General features: G+C 52.7%; 2 protein-coding genes and 1 long non-coding RNA gene across 5 annotated transcripts in view; 2 read left to right on the plus strand and 1 right to left on the minus strand.

The window, feature by feature from the left end:
• The first annotated feature begins 70 nt into the window (after window positions 1–70).
• On the plus strand, window positions 71–2,698 carry CHCHD5 (coiled-coil-helix-coiled-coil-helix domain containing 5). 3 transcript variants are annotated; one of them, XM_050924859.1, is made up of 4 exons: window positions 71–171; window positions 1,055–1,191; window positions 1,468–1,619; window positions 2,276–2,698. In XM_050924859.1, exons 1-3 carry the CDS (start codon window positions 88–90, stop codon window positions 1,616–1,618), a joined length of 372 nt encoding a protein of 123 aa, XP_050780816.1. In that variant the 5' UTR covers window positions 71–87; the 3' UTR covers window position 1,619; window positions 2,276–2,698. The 3 variants fall into 3 exon arrangements, with proteins under 3 accessions (XP_050780816.1, XP_050780817.1, XP_050780818.1); XM_050924860.1 differs by having other exon boundaries at window positions 73–150; XM_050924861.1 differs by having other exon boundaries at window positions 114–171; window positions 1,051–1,191.
• Window positions 2,699–6,982: 4,284 nt separating this feature from the next.
• Window positions 6,983–17,215, plus strand: LOC127035237 (uncharacterized). The gene is made up of 3 exons (XR_007769625.1): window positions 6,983–7,081; window positions 15,080–15,160; window positions 17,071–17,215. It is a non-coding gene; the product is annotated as an uncharacterized LOC127035237 (long non-coding RNA).
• The window catches only part of LOC127035212 (LIM homeobox transcription factor 1-alpha-like), a 57,626-nt gene continuing 51,931 nt past the window's right edge, over window positions 11,584–17,278 (minus strand). The window contains exons 6-8 of the mRNA XM_050924834.1: window positions 16,796–16,925; window positions 15,441–15,599; window positions 11,584–11,793 (exon numbers count right to left, since the gene is read on the minus strand). Of these exons, the coding sequence (XP_050780791.1) occupies window positions 11,639–11,793; window positions 15,441–15,599; window positions 16,796–16,925 (444 nt within the window). The 3' untranslated portion in view covers window positions 11,584–11,638. The remainder of the gene's footprint in view (window positions 11,794–15,440; window positions 15,600–16,795; window positions 16,926–17,278) is intronic.

Raw genomic sequence — 17,278 nt, forward strand, 5'->3', positions numbered from 1 at the left:
CCGGGGGCACGGCGCCCTGACGTCCAAACCGCGCCGACGGGGCGCGCATGCGCGGCGACCGGCCCGCGACCGAGCGCCTCTAGTGTCATGGCCACGGCTGGGCTCTGGCGCATGCGGAGTGGGTCGGGCCTCGGGCGCGGCGTGTTGCGGGTGAGCTCCGCGCGGGAGCATGTGAGTGAGCGCGGGGCCGGGCGGTGGGAGCGGGGCGCGGTCCGGTCTGGTCCGGTCCGCGCTGACGGTCCGCTCTCTCCCCAGGCGGGTGGGGGCGGGGGGGCGGAGGCGGGTGGGGGCGGGGGCGCGGTCCGGTCCGCTCTCTCCCCAGGCGGAGGCGGGTGGGGGTGGGGGTGGGGGCGGGGGCGCGGTCCGGTCCGCGCTGACGGTCCGCTCTCTCCCCAGGCGGGTGGGGGTGGGGGCGGGGGCGCGGTCCGGTCCGCTCTCTCCCCAGGCGGGTGGGGGCGGAGGCGGGTGGGGGCGGGGGCGCGGTCCGGTCCGCGCTGACGGTCCGCTCTCTCCCCAGGCGGGTGGGGGTGGGGCCGGGCGGGGGCGCGGTCCGGTCCGGTCCGCGCTGATGGTCCGCTCTCTCCCCAGGCGGGTGGGGGTGGGGGCGCGGTCCGGTCCGCTCTCTCCCCAGCCGGGTGGGGGTGGGGCCGGGTGGGGGCGGGGGCGCGGTCCGGTCCGCTCTCTCCCCAGGCAGGTGGGGGTGGGGCCGGGCGGGGGCGCGGTCCGGTCCGGTCCGCGCTGACGGTCCGCTCTCTCCCCAGGCAGGTGGGGGCGGGGGCGCGGTCCGGTCCACTCTCTCCCCAGGCAGGTGGGGGTGGGGCCGGGCGGGGGCGCGGTCCGGTCCGCGCTGACGGTCCGCTCTCTCCCCAGGCAGGTGGGGGTGGGGCCGGGCGGGGGCGCGGTCCGGTCCGGTCCGCGCTGACGGTCCGCTCTCTCCCCAGGCAGGTGGGGGCGGGGGCGCGGTCCGGTCCACTCTCTCCCCAGGCAGGTGGGGGTGGGGCCGGGCGGGGGCGCGGTCCGGTCCGCGCTGACGGTCCGCTCTCTCCCCAGGCAGGCCGCCCTGGAGGTGACGGCGCGGCACTGCCGCAGCGAGCTGGAGCAGTACGGGCGCTGCGTGGCCGCCAGCCCCGCCACCTGGCAGCAGGACTGTCAGCAGCTGAGACTGCGCACGGCCCGCTGCGCCTCCTCCCAGTGAGTGCGGGGGGCCCGGCCCCCATCCCATCCCCGCGGGGTCTGGGCCGCCCCCGGGGCACCCAGCTGACCTGCCCGGGCGGGGTCCTGAACCCCGTTCTGTGCTGTCACCGCAGGGCCAGCCGGCTCCAGCCCTTGTGTATCTCATCACGGGGGGTTCACAGCCGCTGCTGGGCCCACTCCTGACTTCCCTACAGCTGCTTTGTCTAGAGAGTTTGAAATGTCCGTTTAGTGCCCAGTGAGGAGCTCAGTGTCTGCGTCTTTGCTATGTTGCAGCCCGATTGTGCAGAAGATCCGCCACGACTGCGCTGAGCCCTTCACTGCATTTGAACAGTGCTTGAAACAGAACCAGGCCTCCGTGATGAACTGCAAGGAACACGTCAACCAGTTCCTGCTGTGTGCTGAGCAGGTGAAGCTAATGACGTAAGGTGAGTGAAGGCTCAGCTGGAAACCTGAAATCCCCTATTCATCTCCAGCACAGCAGTCTCCCTGTTAGCCTCCCCATCTGCCACCCTGCCAAAAGTGCCTCCCCTGCCCTAGAGATTCCTTCCAGGGGAGATTGGAGATCAGTGTTCATTCTTCTCTTGGCCTCTCCCCTGAGACTGACAAGAAGTGCTACTTGTAATGGTGGTTCTTGTGGTAGTGACACTTGACCACTAGAAGCCATACTGACCAGTTACCCATTTGGAGATCTATGTGAAATGAGCTATCAGAAGGTAATGACTTTGAGCTGACAGCCATGTGATGAAAAACCCTGACACTGTTGCCAATCCCTTGAGCCATCTTGGTTGCTGCCATGAGTTCAGTCTAACTATATGAACCAATCTGAAACAGTGAGTTTATGCGGTAATGTACATCAAGCTTTCTCAGTAGAGTCAGCTTACATTACTACTCTGAGCACTTTCTTTCAAAGGGTTTGTGCTTTGATGGAGCAGTATTAAAATAAAATCTTAAGTTTGTGGAAACCCCTAGAAAGCTACAAAATCACTTCTCATCAGTTGTCTGTGTAAACGCTGTATCTTCAGGACTAGAGTTTCACATATGTGCACAACCACTGGCTTTCATTCCTGCTGTCTTTCCACAGGGGACACAGAGCCTTCACCTTCAGGAATGAAACAGGCTTTCCCAGCTGTGGAGCCTCATTCTAATGGTTCCTGGCAGAAAACACAGAACGATACGAGTCCCCGCACTCTGGCTTCCATCAGTTTCTGGTCACATATGCACCTGTACAGTTGGATTCCCAGCAGGACATCAGAATGTCGGCATTTGTCAGTATGTTGTGCCGCCTCTGCTGGTCGCACAGCCCTGAACAGCACCATTAATTAATAAGCTACAGAAACTGTATTAAAATGACAATAAAGGCTCGACTCTGCACTGAAATTAAGACCGAAGGCTGAAATTAGTCCTTAACTTGTCCTGTTTACTGTAACATGTATTCTTTCCTACTCCCTGCAATATTTAGGCACAGTATTTCTGCGCCCTAATAAAATAATTCTTAAAGACTAAAGGACTGGCTCTGGCTTCCTCCAGTTGATATGGGGAGCTGCTGTGAGGGTCTGGCTGACAGCACTGAAATCCAGGTGATTACTGAAGAGAGAACATCAATCTGTTTCAGTCCCAATTTTGAACAGCCTCAAAACTCTCTCACTCCCATTGCTGACAAATGTTCCAGAAGGGCTATAGACTAGTACAGGGGTTCTCAAACTGAGGGTCGGGACCCCTCAGGGAGTCGCAAGGTTATTACGTGGGGGGGTTGTGAGCTGTCAGCCTCCACCTCAAACCGTGCTTTGCATCCAGCATTTATAATGGTGTTAAATATATTTAAAAGTGTTTTTAATTTATAAGGGAGGGTTCGCACTCAGAGGCTTGCTATTTTAAAGGGGTCACCAGTACAGAAGTTTGAGACCCACTGGACTAGCATGTCTTATGCTCTGCTTTGGAGCCAGCAGAGGGAGCCTTGTCAGCAGCAGAGCTGTAGGGATATCTAATAACTAGCACTGCACGTTTGAAATGCTTTACAAAACCTGACCATTGTAGAAACAAGACAACAAACAATTCCTAAATGCTGGGGGAACATTGATGTTCACCATATGGAGGAGGGGAAACAGGTGACAGGGAAAGAGAGGTTACTTCAAGATTGCAAACCATCTAGGGGAATTAAAATCACACAAAACACAGTGGATTGTTCTTGTGAGAGGAGTGAATTAAGAACAGGAGATTTGGCCTTGTGAATCCTTTGAGTTCCTCACTCGGCAAAGAGAGCCATCCTGAGCATTCCTAAAGCAGAGGATGGATGTGCAAGAAACATCATGTCTGCTGGTTAGGGCAGAGTACGGGGAGTTAGGACTCCTGGATTCATTTCCCAGCGCTTCTGCTGTTTTGATTTCCATCCTTGGATGAGTCTCTGGGGTGTTGTGTAATGTGCTGTCTGTGAAACAGGGTTAAGTCCTGCCTCCTACCGGAAGTGTAAAGCTTAATTTGGGCTCTAAAGTTCTTTGAGATACTCAGAGGCCCTAGAGAAGGACAGCACTGTTCCCTCTGATATGCTTTTACAGATTCTGCACTCCAGCCATTTGGCTTCCTAACAACAGCTTCATGGCTGTGAGCACTAGAAACGTGAGAACTTAGCTTGTGGCTGCTGGAGCCGCCCAAGAAGTGAGATGGGTAAGGGGCCAGGAACCCAGGCAATGCAGCCCTGCTCAGGGAAGTGATCTCTATGCTTTGTATAGACACGAGGATGTCAGATTGCATATTACTTGAGTCCAGTATTCTAAATCCCACTGTAATACTGTAGCATGCTTTAATTTGAGGCAACCACCTTTCACATGGGCTCAGCAAGGACCAAGATAGGTTTACCTCTGACTTGGTTCCCAACTATTTAATTCTTCCTGGCCAGGACACATTATTCCTTGTCCACCTTTCAGCCGAGGAAGGTGCCAGGTTCCTGCCTTTGAGCATGTGGTGTTTGGTGAACATAATTCGCCATCTTCCAATAGCTCATCTTGGCAGAGATTCCCCTCTCCAGGAAGGTGGTGGCAGATTGAAGGTTGCCTGTTCCAGCTGGCTGACAATGCTGTTGTGCTGCTTGCTGTAACCCTGTTAGCTGCTGTCCTCTACCCCAGGGGTAGCTGCATTTCAGTAGTGATGTGATTTGTGTTGCGGGGATCACTTATAACTAAGGGTATTTTATAAATAAACTAGGCAGGGAGCATTTTTCTGCTTTCATCCCTTTAACACACTGTGAGCTGCTCAAAGGGAATCCAGGTTGCTTAGTGGCAAAATGGTAGGAAAGTTGGAAAAGGAGGCGATGGCCACTCAGCTTTGGAGTGAATTTAGAGAGAGGCTGCAACTGCCTGTAGACATAGAAAAATCTATCTTCAGTGGATCCCTTGGGATTATTTATAGCAGCTAGGGTCCCTTTAGTCATAAATATCTGTAGTGGGAAGAGCTTTATTAAGGCCGCTGTTATGCAGGAACGAAAGTGCTTTACATGTTGTTGAAATTGTATTGAAATGTCAGGCTGTCAGCAGAAAAGCCATTTTTCATTATGCTTAGGGTGCATTGGGCCCCCTTTTAAGCCCAGCTACGTCTCCTGCTGCTCAGCAGTCTGAGCCACTCTATTATTACTTTTTCAGTCTTGCTTTAACCACCACACTGCCAGGCATTTGTCCATGTCAGCTTGCAGCTGATCAGCTGAACCCTGACAACTGGTCACAAAGTCAACCAGTTACTGAGGAACAGGGAGGATAAAATGCAGGGGTTGCCGCCCCTTGCGCCCTGCATGTTCAGGCTCTGACAATCAAGGAGAACCACGTCTTCTGAGGACATTGTAACAAGGCGGTGGTAGGTTTTGTTCGGAATGCAGAATGTATGTCATGCATCTTTGCGTAGACTAGGATCATAAAGCCCTGTGTTGCAGGACTGGGGAAGGAACCTGCCTTCGTGGGGCAGAACTGCATAGGAGGCCAGCTTTTAAAAGCGTTACCTTCCCCCAAGTTATCAAGAACTGCTGGAGGCAGATTCCTAACTAAATGAACCAATGGCCTCGTCACATTTGGCAAATTCTCTGTGGAAAGGCAGGGGCAAATGGTCTTATAAATGAAGATCATCACCCGCAGTCTATCTCCTTTCAAGTTGCACATGCACAGGGACTGGTTGCAGGGAGCATGTGGCATTTTTTCACTCCTTTGACCTGAAGGATTTTTTAGCTCTGTACAGTATTGCACAGCTGATCAGTTGTAATCTTCATCATCTGGCTCTGCAGCAGTGGGGTCTCAAATCTTTTCATAGGGTGAAGTATAGTTTTATAGAGGGTTTGTTTGTTTTTTTCATGGCCACCTCCTCTTCCCTTTGCAAACATGTGGGCCATCTCCTCTGGCCTGTAATGGAATAAGATTATGGTGCCAGCTACAGCAGTTGCTGGGATGGGGCTGTAACATTAGGGAAGTACCAGTGGGCATTTGCTTTGCTTTAATGCAGTGCAGCAGTTGGAAATAAGAAGGAGCCAGCACCGTGGGACCAGCAAGTGCTCTGAAACATAAGGTTTGGCTCCTGCAAGAGTCAGGGTTACACAGGCTTGTGGTCTGATCTGGCAATGCAAATTCTATCCTCTCACATCCCACTGCTGTTTTGGGCTGTTCAGGTTGTTTAGCAATGCTTGATACCTTCCACAATGGTGAAAACTGAAACTACTGAGAACCAGAAAACACATGCAACAAAACACAAACATTAGAAATCCAGGAAATGTCCATCCTCATTTCTTGTGTCTTAGGACATGGAGAATCTACTGCGTAAGGATGCTTACAGCCAAAGACTGGCTGGACTCTGGTACAAACTGCATCCCAAGTCAAGAGAGAACAGACCCATACAAACAAATCGAGGAAGCTGTTAGAAGTTAGAGATGCACCAGCATTGGGCTGAGCAGTAGAAAAGTCGGTGGGCCGTCAATCAACCCCATACATTCTGCTCCATTGCCAAAGGCTGCTGAGAGGTTCAGCGAAATTAATCCCAAAGGGCCAGAGTCAGTAAGTCTGTGTTTTCCAGGGTGGGAGCCTCACAAAAATGGATTTAGAGCCATCTTCTAGTGGACTGGCAAGCTTATTGTTCTCAGAGACTTAGAACAGACCAGAAATAAATACTCAAACTCTGCAGAATCCACAGATAGGAGCCTAAAAAGCCCCAAGTTCTAAGTTACTTCAGAACCTCTAAAACATATCTGGCTGTCACAGACATTTGACACATTCTCACCGTGGGGGTTAACTCTATAGGGGTGTTCTCCCTTCAACTCACACACAGCCGATCTGTGCCACTGCAATAACAGGCTGCATTGGATGCCACACCACAGAGGGCAAAAATGGAAGAGGAAGCTTTATTTCAAATCATTTCACCTTCCAGCATGGACATGCCTTTCCTCTGCCTAATAATGAGCTCTCAGCTATCTTGCTGCACTTTGCTTTGCTCCCCTTTCACTTGTTCCGGATTCTTGTTTCCAGCCAAGAGGCTGTGTTGGCTGACAGCTATAACAGGGGCCTGGGCATCAGGACTCCTGGGTTCTGTTTCTAGCTCAACCAATGATTTGCTGTGTGACCTTGGGACTAGCCACTGCACCTTTCTTTGCCTCTGTTTCCTCATCTCTGGAACACGTAACACTTGTTTTGCCAGGGAGTAATGAGGGTTAGCTAATTAATGCATGTAAAGGGCTTTGAGGTCCACAAGAGAGATAAAGCCAAAGATCATTAGTTCAGTTAATTCTTTGCTGTTTTTCCTCTGTTTCCTTTTGATTTAGAACCCTCTGAATACGAAATTAAGTGTGCTGGGAGTCTTGCAGCCTGGTACTTTAACTTCTGTTGAAGTCAAGTTTCCTTTCAAGTGGAACTTTAAAACCAACAAGGTGAATTACACATGAACCTAGAATGAGGAACTAACAGAAACATCCCTTTAATTTTTCATCCAGAAAATGCTCTAATTTTACACTCGGCTTCTCTTATTTAAAAGAGCCATAAATCAGCATGTTCCTTTGCTGTCGGCAGTCATAGGGGAAGATTAAGTACTGCTGGCAGGTCCAGGGCTGACATGGGCAGTGGCAGAGAGTAGGGAGCTGTGCAGAACCACATTCCATTCACACACAGGGTTGCTTTACTTGGCTTTCATCCAGCTGACATCAAGTCACTGGAAAGCATGAGAGAGGCTGCATGGGCAGAGGGGAGCACCCTTGTCTTCTGGTCAACTGTCATCTTTAAAGTGTAGCTAGACACACAGAAAACAAACACGTCTGAGCACAAGACTGGGAGTCAGGAACTCCAAGGTCTTACTCCCAGCAAAGAGATTGGTACGTTGGAGCCTTGGGCAAGGCTGACAGCCTCCCTCCCTGAAAAAAAAACAACATTCCTGTCTTCTGACATCTAGAAGTGAAGGGCCATCAGACTGAATGGTGGTTTCCAGCCTGCATCCCTTACAGAAAAGGGAAAAGGAGGCAGTGCAGGGTAATGGTTACTGCACATGGTGTTAGGATTCTCTGGTTTCTCATCCAAGCTCTGCAGTGGACTGTGCTATGGCCTGAGGAATGCCTCTTAGCCTCTCTGTGGCCCTGTCTCCCCACGTGTACGATGGGGTAACACTTCCCTACTTCCCATGATTGTTCTGAGGCTTAATTCTTTAATGTCTGTGAAAGGCTTTGAGAAGCAAAGTGTTATTGCTTCATAGAGAAGCAGCATGGCATTGGGCACCTATCAGTGACACTCCATGCCACAAAATGAACCGTCAACTTACTGGTACTCAGCAATGCCACACATGTGGAGCCACACTAGCCACCTGTGTCACAAATACCAGAGCAGATGGACAGGAAGGAACAGCCTAGGAAGATGACAGCAAACAAACCAAGAAAGCAGAGGCCTGGGGCATATCAATAAGAGAACCCAGCAGTTGTGATCCAGTCAGAAACTTTTGGACAACTCAGAAACACGCCGTCTGGAGGGACAGAACTGAAACTCAGCTAGCACTCGATTGTCCATTAGGTGGGAGTCATGCACCAGGAAAAGCCACCGTTTACCAATCCAGGTGATTCAGGGCCAGCTCGGAGGGCACAAAGTGATCACTGACATTGGTCAGCAGAGGGAGCGAGAGCCCACACTCGGGATATCCTGGGATCTTCTCACATACACAGTTACTCCTCCTGCCCCTTCACATTTACAACAGCTGCTTCCCACTGGCACTGATGTCAACTGGCCCTTTGTCTCTGCTCCAAACCCCTTGTCATTCCTTGGTGGCAAGAGCTGAGAGTTGCTGCTGCAAAACACACTGGGACGAACTGCAGCCCTTGGGAGCTGCAGAAACTACCTGGCAATGCTGATGATACTAAAAGCATCTCTGTCCCTCAGAATGGTGCTGAGATCAGAGAAGCAACAGGACTTTGCTTGGCAAATGTGCTAGTTTTTCAGACTATAAAGACTTCAGCTGTTGGTTTGGTGCCTATAAGCTGACTAGCCACTTCTTGATTCAGCACAAATTCAGACTAGGCCAGGGTGAAGTCCTGCTAGTTCTCCTAACAGGGGTGGGTCAGTCTGGCCGTGATCTCCTCCTTCAGTTCTTGCAAGTGAATCTCAACATTGGTTCTGAAGCTCAAGTCACTGTCACTCCCTTGCACCAGCACCTAGGATGGTTCTTCACATCATTTAACAGTGTCTTATTTGTTCATATGGGGAATTCAGTTTCTCTTGCAGCTAACTGTAATTGACTCTAGGTGTTGTATTTGCTGGTTGTTTATCAAAGTAAGAACAGCTGTTAGCACTAGTGCCTCACTCTTGCTCCAGAATGTCTGACCCCAGGGAAAGATGAGGTTCTGATTAAATGTCCCCCTAAAGACCACAGGCCAAATCCCCATGGGACTGCATAGCAAGTAGCTAGATGGACAGGCCTACTTAGATCTAATTTAAGCGGAGTGAAGGTACAGAGAGTTTTTCTGTGCTTAGGCAAACTTTAGACTTCAGCTTTAAGTCTGTTTTTATTTCCAAATATACATGCAAAAACACTGGCACATTACAGCACTGGATCACAAGGGGAGCAGGGGTAGGATTTCAGGGGTGAAGCTACCTCCAGTGCTTGGAGGAAACATATCAATTTGCACATGGTTCACTGAAATATTTTCTTAAAATTTAATCTAAACTGAGACCATTTCTAGTGCAAAAGGCACCGAAAGAAGGAAGGAAAGAAACAGGGCTGGGAGTTTTCAGTCTCATTTCTTATGGGCGGACAGACACACAACAGAGGTGGGAACGGACTGAGTGCCGTAACTCAGGCTGGAAGGAGCAGGGAAAACCTCCTTCCACAGAACTTGTCTGTGGGCATAGAGGTAACTCACAAATTGCCAGTTCCCCAGGAGAGGACACTTCCCTTAAATGAAACATCAAAATATCTGTAAACTATTTACACAACTGCCTGGAAGGCAAAAATCATCCAATACTGACGACCGTAGGAGAGTCCACATAAAAAGTATCGTTTTGTAAACAAAGAGGCAAGGGACTGCCCGTGGGTGAATGGCACATTTACACAACTCTATTAATGGGGGAAGCAATGATGCTATGAGTTTTATGAAGACTGTGGTTCAGTTATGCACCACAATCTGAGCTCCCTTGATTAGATGGGGAACTCCTGACAGACGGCAACCATATTGGGAATGGGTCTCCTGTGCTCCTAAAGCTCGTGATTGTTAATGTTCACAAATGGCTCCCACAGAAATACAGCAATGATCACTATTAGCCTTTTCTTCTTCTCCATTTGAGAAGGGTTTGCATAACTTTGAAACCAGATTGATAAGGTGGGGGAGCTTAGAACCAAAATTAACACTGTACAGAAACATCAGTGAGCCAGGTTCTCTGATAGCTTCAACACAAACCTAATTGCTGGATTTGCAACTCTAGGGATCAGGGTTTAAACATCCTGCTTATGCCGAGTTATTATTTTCCATTGGAGATGTCCTCTCCTCAGTGAGTGTTTGAATAACCGAGGGAAGGCAAATTCTGAAGGCTCTTACTCCTTCCACCAGCCTGCGCAAAAGGGGGCTCACAGGGAACCATTTGCCATTTCTGGGGGTGCCAATTGTACATACAGTATCTGAAACATAAAATACTGGGTGAGTGAGTAAAGAATTTTCTTCTTAAATATCTGATTTAAACTTCCACTCACTCTCTCCTGCTGCTGTCTGTTGCATCTTTTATAAACTTTCTGTGCCATAACCTCAAACCTGCCTGCTAATCTCTAATCCTAAATTGCCCCACACTGAGAGCTTATAAGAGCTTCATGCTTGGAGAAGAAGTGTTGCACCTCCCCATCCAAAGAAACAGTGCAGTCTCTCAGCGGACACTGGGCATCCTACCTGTGGCCTTCAAAGCCAAGAACAAACTCAGTCTGTTGGAGTGGAAGTGACTTGGCACAGGGCACATTCCAAGATAACACAATTCAACCCTTTCCTCTTCTCATGTATTTGAGGGAAGCAAAATGCTGGGACGGTCCCAGTGAACTGGGTAAATAGTTAGGGGGAGAAATCCCACTTGAGATGGAAACATGTAGGGAGGGGTTTCTGGTAAGAACATTTTTAAATAAGATCTGTTCACACCACTAGTTTGAAAAGAAACAAACAGCAGCCAGTGCAGACAGCATCTGCAGTGTTACAGCTGTGAGAATGAGGTCTTCGTTCTACTTTGAATGGATGGAGCGAGCCTCTCTAGACGTGTTACTCTCTTCAGGGACATGTCCCTTGGCTTCCTTGCATCATAACAGAGACCAAATAATCTTTTGTTCCTGAAGCTGAATACTGTCCCCAAGCAAAGCCGTTTCCCTCAGGGCCCAACCTGTCTTGCATTTCTCCATGGTGTAAGCCATTAAAAAGCCTGAATCACCCCTCTTGAAGGCAGCCTCCAAAATGGCAGTGGTATCAAAGAGAGGCATCTTGAGTCACTGGTCTTCCCCAAGGAAAATTAATGTTGTCCCATGAAGCAGGCCCAGAAGGGGGCAGGCTGGTGAAATCCCTCGCAGCGGGGCACAATGGCTCCACAAATGGATCAGCTGCACCAAGGTTTAAATAAATGCAGCTGACAGAGGAGATGCTGCTTCCAAGTCTGACTCTGGGTAACTTGGCCAGTCTCGTTTGAGGAATGTCATGCTCTCAAGAGTAAACACTGGACAAACTGCTACAGTTACAGCTAAACAACATCATGTCACCCAACTACTTGTGGCTAGAGAAAAGGAGGGGAAAGGCAATACAGTTGAATCCTCTGGGCTGTGGAAGGTCCTCATGAATTAGTGCTTATGTGCTTGGCAAACCCAGATGCCTCTTCCACTGTGCAGGGTTCAAAGAGTTTCTCTGAAGGGCTGTTTCTCCTCCCCACTCCTCATTCTGAATTCAGAATGTCTGTCCAAGACACTCACAAAAGGGCCAGGACCCTTTCCACGGTCAGGAGGTGAAGTAGGAGCTCTGCATAGAGTAGAGTCGGTCAATGGGGTTACCCACTCGGGCTTGGAGGAGGTTGGCTTCGGCTGTTGACAGCAGGCAGTCTCCCAAGTGGCTGATGCTGTCGCTGTCCATGTCATGAAAAACGCCTTCAGAGTCTAGGGCAGGAAGAAAAGGAAAGTGAGAGAAAGACAATGGTGCAAGTAAGCTGGTATGGTCAGGTACGCTGTACCCTTAAGACATTTATTGCCGGTACATCGTACCGGAAAGACACATTTTTCGAGAATGAATTGTAGATCCCTGTGCGGATACAATATCTATCCGCGGATGTGGCTATCCGTGGACAGAAATTGGTATCCACTGAACTGCGGGGCTTTCCTGGGAACCGCAGTGGCGAAAGGAGCAGAATGTAGGGCCGCCGCGGCCAGGAGCCAGTGGCCCACACCAGCAGCTCCTCCAGTGCAGCTGTACTGGCCCCAGTCCTGTCCTTCAGCGGGGCTGTACAGACCCCAGACGGGAGACGCAGTTGCGTGAAAGGGCTGAGAGTGGGACTGGGGGTGATACAGCTGGGCTGGAGGAGCTGCCAGCGTGGGGCGCTGGCTCCTGCAAGCGGCAGCCCCACATTCTGTTCCTTCCGCCTCTGCAGTTCCCAGGAGAGCTCTGTGGTTCAGCGGATACCGATTTCTATCCACGAATAGCTGCATCCGCAGGTATAAATTTGTATCCACACAGGGCTCTAGTTACGGAACATTTTTTGTGAAGGTGGGCAGGGCGGGAGGTCGGTACCATACTGGTAAAAGTTAGAATCTACTTGCACCACTGGAGAAAGACATGAGCACGTCCCACCAGGGGCTCCTGTATCACCTCTGCCTGACTCAGCACAGAAAAAATGGGACGATAGAAACAGGGAAATTCTTCACACTGGGTGAAATTTACCCCTGGGCAGAGTCCAACATGAAGTCTAGGCCCCCTGTGACTCCCCACCTCTGGGCAAGGCCTCGCCTGAGCCCCCACTACCCCAGCCACTCATCCCTAGGCAGGGCCCAGCACAAGTCCTAGCCACCCCCCACAGCCCCTCACCCCTAGGCAGGGCCCAGCACAAGTCTCAGCCGCCCCCCACAGCCCCTCACCCCTAGGCAGGGCCCAGCACAAGTCCCAGCCGCCCCCCACAGCCCCTCACCCCTAGGCAGGGCCCAGCACAAGTCCCAGCCGCCCCCCACAGCCCCTCACCCCTAGGCAGGCCCAGCACAAGTCCCAGCCGCCCCCCACAGCCCCTCACCCCTAGGCAGGCCCAGCACAGGTCCTAGCTGCCCCCACCCCCGCCCCTCACCCCGGGCAGGTCCAGCACAAGTCCTAGTCACCCCCCCCCCACACCACCCTTGGGCAGGGTCCAGCACAAGGCCCAGCCTCCCCCACCCCCAATCCCTCACTCCTAGGCAGGCCCAGCTCAAGGCCAAGCCGCCCTCCCACAGCCCCTCACCCCTAGGCAGGGCCAGAACAAGTCCTAGCCGCCCTCCCGCCCCAGCTCCTCACTCTTAGGCAGCCCCAGCACAAGTCCTAGCCACCCCCTCCAGCCCCTCACCCCTGGGTAGGGCCCAGCACAAGTCCTAGCCGCCCCCCCTCATCCCCTCATCCCTGGGCAGGGCCAGAACAGGTCCTAGCCACCCCCCCCCAGCCCCTCACCCCTGGGTAGGGCCCAGCACAAGTCCTAGCTGCGCCCACCCCTGCTCCTCACCCCTGGGCAGGGCCAGAACAAGTCCTAGCCGCCCCCAGCCCCTCACCCCTGGGCAGGGCCAGACCAAGTCCTAGCCACCCCCCCCCAGCCCCTCACCCCTAGGCAGGGCCAGAACAAGTCCTAGCCATCGCCCTCCCCCAGCCCCTCACCCCTGGGCAGGGCCTGGCACCAGACCGACACACTCTTTAAGTCCTGCTTAAATCTTCAGATTAGGACGTAAGTGGCACTTGAATGGTGTCTAAGCCCTGTGCTGTGCCCTGCCCACGGGGAGGGGTTGGCGGGCAGCGAGCTAGGCCTTGTGCTGGCCCTGAATTTCACCCTATGTCTCAGGGTGGCCAAAATTACTGACCCTCCGAGCCACATATGACAGTTTCCAGAAGTTCAAGGGCTGGGACACTGGGGTGGCCAACTTTCTAATTGCACAAAACCGAACACCTGTGCCCCACTCCTGCCCCGCCCCTCCTCCAAAGCCCCACCCCTGCCCCGCCCCTCCTCCAAGGCCCCGCCTCCACCGTGACCTGTCCCTTCTCTGAGGCCTCGCCCCCCCCTGCTCACTCCATCCCCCCTCCCTCTGTCGCTCGCTCTCCCCCCACCCTCACTCACTCATTTTTACCGGGCTGGGGTGCAGGCGGGGGTGAGGGTCCTGCCTGGGGTTGTGGGCTCCAGAGTGGGGCCAGAAATGAGGGGTTCAGGGTGAGGGAGGGGGGCTCTGGGAGGGAGTTTGGGTGTGGGAAGGGAACTGAGGCCTGGGGCAGGGGGTTGGGGTGTGGGAGGGGGTATGGGCTCTGGAAGGGAGTTTGGGTGTGATGGGGACTCAGGGCTAGGGTGCAGAAGGGGGTGTGGGGTGCAGACTCTGGGAGGGAGTTTGGGTGTGGGAGGGGGCTCAGGACAGGGGTAGTGGTTGTGGTGTGGGCGGGGGTGTGGGATCTGGGAGGGTGTTTGGGTGTGGCTGGGGCTCAGGGCTGGGGGTTGGGATGCGGGAGAGGGTGTGGGGTGCGGGCAGTGCTTAGCTCAGGTGGCTCCCGGGATGCAGCCAGCATGTCCCTCGGCTCCTAGGCATAGGGGCGGCCAGGCGGCTCTGTGCTGCCTCTGTGTGCAGGCACCGCCCCCCGCAGCTCCTGTTGGAGGTGGTTCCCGGCCAATTGGAGCTGTGGAGCTGGTGCATGGGGCAGGGCAGTGAGCGGACCCTCCCTGGCTGGAGCCAGAGGGACATACTGGCTGCTTCCGGGAGCTGTGTGGACCCAGGTATGGAGCCTGCCAGCACCACCAACCGGATTTTTAACAGCCCAGTCAGTGGTGCTGACGGGAGCCACCAGGGTCCCATTAAACCTGACACCTGGCAATCCTACGGGGCATGTCTGCCAGGGGTCAGGGCTTCAACCCTGCTGAGATGCCGGACTGGGCTCAAGGCTTCACCTCTGCGGGGATGGAGGGATCGTGGGGTTTGAGCCCCATGGGAGGCTCCTGACTGGGCTTGCGGTTTCAAGCCCCACTGCTGCTGAAGCCCTGAGCCCTGGCACATGTGCCCTGCAGGGCTGAAGGCCCAGCAGATGCCTCCTGTGGGGCTGAAGCCCTGAGACGCCCCCTCCCCGCTGGGCAGAAGCCAGAGGTGATGCATGAGGGGGACATATGGGATCACTCCTTCCTCCCCCCTATGATTTTTTCCAGGATTTGCGAACCTTTAAATTGTGCCCCCCTCTCTCCTCCAGCAGGCACCAGCCATCTCTGGCAGAAGGCCCTAGCCCCACCACCCCGCCGCAGGGCTGAAGTCCTGAGCTCCCCCACATCTGGTAGGTGAAGAATGGAGTTGTGGGGGGGGGCGGGGTTCCCTCCTTCATGGGCATCTTCTCAGGGAAGCTTTGAATCAAAGAGGCATGAGATACAAATTACTCCTTAAATCCTCTGCCATCTGTACAGCTGCCACGTCCTGCATGGTATCTCTTTCTGCGCTGGTTGTGGTGGGCATGTGTCAGACAGTAATAACAGTGGGACTGGGTCCGACCACTCCAGACTGCGGTTTGAGCTCAGCTCTGGCACTGAGTCAAACCAGCCTCCTCGCCACCCGCTTACCGTAGGGATGCAGATGGTCTCCCGGCAGCTGGGGCGGCGTGAGTCCTTGTCTGTACAAGTCTGTGCTGTAGCTGTTCTGATCCAGTGGCAGCAGCTGCTGCTGGGGAATCCTGGGATATGGGACCATGAGCCCATCTAGTCCGTGAACACTTGCTCCATCTAATGTGGAATCAGTGGGACAGGTGGAAGCAGTGGGTACAGAGTATGAACAGAGTAAAATCGATCCTGATAATATGTTATGATGTATTATACTGCAGTAGGGCCCACAGGCCTCCATCAGGATCAGGCTCCATTGTAATGGGCCCTGCATATTACATGGGGCTCTGCACAAACATCCAATAAAAGACGGTTACTTTGGGCCAGATTCTGTGTTCAGTTAATTTGGCGTAAATTGAGAGTGACTCCACTGAAATCCATGGATTTATTCTGGATATACAGCTGTGGAACCAAAGCCAAAGATTTTCAGAAGTGACTAGTGAATTCTGGGTGCCCAACTTGAGACACGTGAAAGAGACCCAGAAAGGGCTGAGTTCCTGCCCTCTGGAAATTGAGTCCTTTTTAGGCATCTCAAGTTGAGCATCCAAAATCACAAGTCACTTCTGGAAATCTTGTCCTGCTGTCAGAGTATGGCTAAACTGCTTGTGACAAGATTTTTATGACAAGTCCATATTGTCAAGTGATTGAGTCTACCTCTGTTGGATTCTTTTCACTGTCATTAAGGTGCTGTGAAGAGAAGGGGCTGTTAGTATGGGAACATGGGACCCTTAATCCTGGAGTAAAAGGTCAAATGGCCATGAATTAAAAACTGGTTGTGTCATGTAAAAGCTAAACTGAAGAGAATCTCAATTCACCAGTTGGTACAAGAACTGAGCTCTTGTTGCGTACTCAGAAAGAACTGACATCAGATGTACTGAAGCATTCAAAAGTCACACTTAATAAGTGAAACTTAAGATAAGTTTCACTCTCCTACAGCTCCTTCCTTACATCCGAGGACTGAAAGAGATTTATAAATTCTTGTGACACCCTATGAAGTAGGTTTATCATAATTGTACAGATTATGAGGCCGAGAGAGGGGAAGTGACTTGCCCCAGGTCTCAAAGGGACTGAAACTTTGGAATTCCAAGTCCCAGTCCTATGCTTTATACATCACACCAGTTTTTCCCCTGACAGTCTGCCAGGAGCTCATCTAGACTTTTCCCTTTACTTCCTCTCCCCTCAGCTGTGCCAGCGCATCTCAGTCCTGCCTTGCAGTGCCTCTGCTCTTTCAGCACAGCTCTGCCGAGCCCCCTCAGTCCCAGATTGCCTCCCCACTGGGCTGTTGCAGGGAGCTGACCCCAAGCTCTGCCACGCCTCACCTTCACTATCATCATTGCTCTGTCTGCTGCTGCAGCCTGTCCCACGGCCGGTCCCTAAACGCGGGTTGCCCAGCTGCTCCTGCTCCTGCTGTTGCTGCTGCTGCTGCTGCCTGCGAGCGATCTTCTTCATCTGCCAGGAGAAGCAAGCAAGGCCCTAAGTTTGCATTAAGGGTCTGGCTGGGGAAATGTGCTGCAGTTAACACAGTGCAGATATTACACAGACACTCGTCCTGAAGCAGAGTGAGCCTCACTAGGGTTTCATGTTGCCACAACAGGCCCTGGGAAGCACAGAATATCAGAGCAAAGTGCATACCAGCCATGGCCTCAATCCACCTCAATCCACCCCTATGTGCCGCAGTCTGGGAGCAGGGTCTTACCACCAGCTCCACACAGGTTGGAGAGGCCCCCTGTGTAGGTGGGATTCTCAGAGAGCTGTTTCTGCCCCATTACACTGCCAGAATGGTGAAAAGGGCCTCAGTGCAA

This window comes from Gopherus flavomarginatus, chromosome 16, assembly GCF_025201925.1.
Source record: "Gopherus flavomarginatus isolate rGopFla2 chromosome 16, rGopFla2.mat.asm, whole genome shotgun sequence".
Taxonomy (NCBI): domain Eukaryota; kingdom Metazoa; phylum Chordata; order Testudines; family Testudinidae; genus Gopherus; species Gopherus flavomarginatus.